This window comes from Trachurus japonicus, chromosome 22 (assembly GCF_045865225.1).
Source record: "Trachurus japonicus isolate A0001 chromosome 22, Traja_1.0".
Classification (NCBI taxonomy): domain Eukaryota; kingdom Metazoa; phylum Chordata; class Actinopteri; order Carangiformes; family Carangidae; genus Trachurus; species Trachurus japonicus.
In genome coordinates this window covers 1,165,005-1,169,658 of record NC_140928.1, presented here as the reverse complement: position 1 = coordinate 1,169,658, position 4,654 = coordinate 1,165,005, and the positions used below count along the sequence as shown (strand labels likewise).

The 4,654-nt window shown below is 47.0% G+C and overlaps 1 protein-coding gene across 1 annotated transcript in view; it reads right to left on the bottom strand.

The window, feature by feature from the left end:
• Positions 1-4,437, bottom strand: part of lgals3b (lectin, galactoside binding soluble 3b) — a 9,147-nt gene extending 4,710 nt beyond the window's left edge. Inside the window, exons 1-3 of the mRNA XM_085768147.1 lie at positions 4,417-4,437; positions 1,545-1,659; positions 329-573 (exon numbers count right to left, since the gene is read on the bottom strand). Of these exons, the coding sequence (XP_085624273.1) occupies positions 329-573; positions 1,545-1,659; positions 4,417-4,422 (366 nt within the window). The 5' untranslated portion in view covers positions 4,423-4,437. The remainder of the gene's footprint in view (positions 1-328; positions 574-1,544; positions 1,660-4,416) is intronic.
• Positions 4,438-4,654: the final 217 nt, after the last annotated feature.

Here is a 4,654-nt window from a genome sequence, read left to right as displayed (position 1 = left end):
GGACCCAATGCAGAAACCAGCAAAAGACAAATTATGGTAAAATGTCCAGATCGTGAGTTTTTGGTCGTCATCTATTTCAGTTCTGTTCATCATAGAGTTCCCAAATTCACACATAAGGTCCGTTAGAGGGTCTACTTTCTTCATTTAAAAAATATAATCAAAAAACGTAAAATTACGTTTTTGCTACTCAATGAGTTAATGTATGTTAAAAATAACAGGGGCCCGAGAATTGAGCCTTGTGGTACACCACAGAGAGAGTACAGGCAGAAAAAGAGAATTTGTTCCATTACACACTGTTACTCTGACTGTTAGTGTATGTGTAACTGACCAGACTCTGCTGGGGGGCCGTGGGGTGGACGGGTCCCGGTCCAGGTGTGGGGGAGGGCCATGCGGGCTGGTTTCCCCCCGGCGGTCCGGAGGGGGAGGGCCATGCGGGCTGGTTTCCCCCCGGCGGTCCGGAGGGGGAGGGCCATCCGGGCTGCGGGGGCTGGGCGGGGTTTCCTCCAGGCCAAACCCCCCCTGCCCCCCCAGCCGACGGCCCCCCCGGCCAGGTGGGGTTGGCGGCCGGCTGACCTGAGGGGACACAACAGTCACGAGCTGAAGCTACAACTGGTGATAGAAGTAGGTATAGGTTTAAAGGGATAGTATCTTTTTTTCAAAAGTGTGGTTGTATGATCTCCAAATAGCCCCTAAGTACTTTAATTGCAGTAGAAGACTCTCTGCACTCCTCCCGTTAGCAACGCCAGCCCATAATAGCCCTGCCCAGAGATTTACAACATACAGTGTTGTGAACAGACCCAAAGAAACGGCCTATTTTCACGGCCTAAAAGAGGTTTTACCTGAAAAAAAATACACAGTTCCATTGTTCACTATAATATAATTTTTTCCAGCCCTTCAAAGTGCAGGAAAAACACAGTTTTTATTTGGACCTAACCAACTCACGTATCCCTCCGCCCAGGGTTAGCGCCCGCCGATCAGCAGTTGGTTAGCTCCAAATAATAATAATTGCTAACGGGAGGAGTGCAGAGAGTCTTCTACTGCAATTAAAGTACTTAGGGGCTATTTGTAGCTCATACAACCCCACTTTAAAAAAAATGCTACTATCCCTTTAACTCAATACCTGAAGAGGGAAGATGTAATCTAAATGTAATTGAGGATGAACTGCATTTTGTGTTTCATTGTCTGTTATATGACGAAGCCAGAACAGGAAGTTTTTGTTTCAGAAAATGCAAAATGTGAAGCCTGAGTGGTTTTGGGCTGATGATGATGATGATGAGGTAAAGTTGGAATGGTTCTTCAGAAAAGAAGTCTTTACTAGAGCTACTTTCATAAAAAGTGCCTGGTCAATAAGAAAAAATGAATTATTTATGTGGTTGTTGTTTTGTCTGTGCTCTGATGATTTAGTTTGTTGTCTATATGAAATATGAAGTGTGTCTTGTAAGGCCTTACAGGCGCCTTAACTGGTGCATGACACTTCAATAAATATAAATTCATTCCTTCCATACGGCCAGCTGAGTGCTGTGTTGAAGGTGTGGTGGACTCACCTGGCCAGGCGGGGTTATTGGCCGGTTGTCCAGGTTGTCCGGGCCAGGGGCCGCCGCCGCCGCCGCCTCCTGATTGGTTGCCACCAGCGGGCCAATCACCGAGCGCGTCAGAGAGCTGCAGAAACAGGAAGAGAGCGGTGAATCAGTTTCCTCACTGTGCGTTCAGTTCACACCAAAACCTTCTAAAGCCTCAAAAACACTCGAGGATGCATCGCTTCAGACCAGACAGCTTCCAAAACGGCAAATATTTTTTGCCACTTTGGTCGCTCGTCACGTGATTGACCTTAAAGTTCGATGGCATTGGTCCTTGGGGAGCCAAAGGACAAAAAACCCTAAAGTTAACCATGACTCAACTTCTCGTCTGGTGACACTTTGAACGCTTTGGAAGCGCTGTGACGCCAGTTGACACCACAAGTCAATTCATTTTCAATGAGCCGGCGACACTGAGCGACCAAAGCGTCACCAGATGAGAAGTTGAGTCTTGGTTAAAGGGACAACAAGGAGTTTCTATTTGGTTATAAAAAAGTCTCATATTGATGTGGATGAATCTACGTTACCACTTGTTAAAGCAGATATCAGTGGAATGTTTTTGTTAATATAAGTCCTAAATAGTCCTATTTTCCGTCAGCAATCACTTACATGAAGTATTTCAGCCTAAACACGAGTCTCTCCGTCACTCTGCTCTGCTGTAACCCGAGGAGAAAATTTTCCTTGTGGGATACAAGTGTTATCCAATGAGGGGAGAGAACGGCATGAAGGGCTGTGTGTGCAGCCAAGGGATGCGCGTGAATGTGGTGACGTAGCACGAGGACCAATTGATGCCTGACAAGGGCGGGGGCTGCTAACTCATGGTGCGTTCAAGGAAACTCGTACTTTGTGTTTTTCCTTCCTGTGAAGTCATACCAGTTCGATCTGGTACGAGTTCACGGGTCGGAAGTTACGAGTGGCCGTTATAGGGAACTTTCACAGACAACAGGACGGTAAAAACACGAGCTACGGGTTACCTGGAACGCTACCAAGTCGTAGTTGTGACTTGAAGCTGTAACTTACGGTTTCAAAAGCCTGCCTTGAACACAGCATTAGCCGAAACGGCCGTGCCGATGATATCTGCTTTAATGGTCCATTTTAGATAAATCTATGGTTTTGTCTCTATGGTTATTTTGTTATTATTAGTGGTGGTGGAAATGCTGGGCGAGCCGACCAGCGTTTCTTTACTTTCGGTTTCGTGGCGAGTCATGAGAATAACGCCGCCGTATGAATCTCCGTTTATGGTGGGAACTACGACGGTATGTGATCGTCTTCCAACCTCTGACTTTAATTCTTGATGAATGAAAACATGAGTCTGTCTTGACCCGGTCAAAGAATTTCACGGTGCGGAGGCTCATAAATGTAGTGTGGAAACACTTCACTTTTACAAAACTCCTGGTTGTCCCTTTAACTTTAGGGTAAGTAGCTATGACGCAGTTCGGTGGCAACCAGTCAGAATAGAGACGTCCTTCTGTTCCCCAATGACCAGACGTCAGTCACGTGACGAGCGACTAAAGCAGCTGAAAATATTTGCTGCTTTCGAAGCTCTCTCTTTTAGAGTATCTTATTTTCAGCATTTTTCAAGATATGCATGAAAACACAAACACAGAACTCCAAACCCCTCCCCAACCCACCCACCAAGAAAAATTGAGAGAGATAAAATAAAAAAAAGAGAAATAATGACAGAAAAGAAAAGAAAAAAAAGGGGAAAAGTTGAGAGGCAAGGTAGACAAGAGCTTGTAAATCTACAACCCGTCCATCAGAGAGGCTGACAGTGTGTCCATACGCCAAATAAGGCTGCCACATCTCTGTACAGGTATTACAGTCTTTCCTGAGTCTATATGTCATTTTTCCAAGTGGAACACAGCTATTCATGTCTGAAACCCGTCTTCCTATAGAAAGTTGGGAGTCAGACTTCCATGTGATGGTGACGCACTTCCTGGCAACGCACGAGGCCAATGAGAGGAACTTCTTTTGAGCTTTTCTTAATCGTGCATCGATATTTGTAGTCTCTATCTCCTAATAAACAAGTTCAAGGATCTAATGGAAGATGAACTCCTAGAAGTTTTGTCTTTGGAAGCTGTCTTGTCTGAAGCGATGCACCCTCGAGTGTTTTTTGACGCTTTGGAAGCTTTTGGTGTGAACGCACAGATAGTTAATCACCCTAAAGTTAACCAGGGCTCAACTTCTCATCTGAAAATCTCATTGAAAATGAATTGACTTTCGGTGTTTTGACACTTTGGAAGATTTTGGTGTGAACGCAGACCCTGAACGCAACACTGTGTGTGTGTCAGGAAGTGTGTGTGTGTGTGTCTGAGGGTTTGTGTGTGTGTGTGTGTGTGTGTGTGTGTGTCAGGATGAGTGTGTGTGTGTGAGGGTGTGTTCAGGGTGGACTGAGTCATCAGGAATGTTCAGTATGAACATGTTGGTTTTTCACATGAATGCAGCTCTATTGGTCTATTGACACTCAGCCCCCCCCACCCTAACCCCACCCTAACCCCACCCTCCTCCTCCTCCTTCACACCGTCTCCTTTCACCTGCACTGTGTGTGTTGCCATAGCGACCCCGACCCCGCCCCCACCCCCGCCCCCTCCTGTCATTGTCAACACTTCAGGTTTTGACCCAAACATGGGCGTCGGCTGCAACAGGAAGTCACCGAGGTCGCTGTTTGTTTCCTCGTGATGCGTTTGATGTTTTCAGGAGATTAGAGACTTAGAGACTGCGTCACAGTCTCCATCGTCCGGCCCCCCCCCCCCCCCCCACCACACACACACACACACACACACACACACCGTGCCCCCCCACCAGCTGCTGCGGTGTGGTGTTATAACAGAGTCAGACTTACGTTCATCCTGTTGCTGCTGTCGACCTGAAACACAGAGAGAGACTAAGTTACACCTGGGTGTGTGTGTGTGTGTGTGTGTGTGTGTGTGTGTGTGTGTGTGTCTGTGGGGTGTGGTTGGGGTGGGGGAGGGGGAGGGGGGGGAACAGGAGCGTCACTGTTCAGCTGGAAGAACTTCTCCCCCGAGCAACTTTTACTTTGACAAGTTACTTCCTGTTAACGGACCGTGACCGAAGCAACA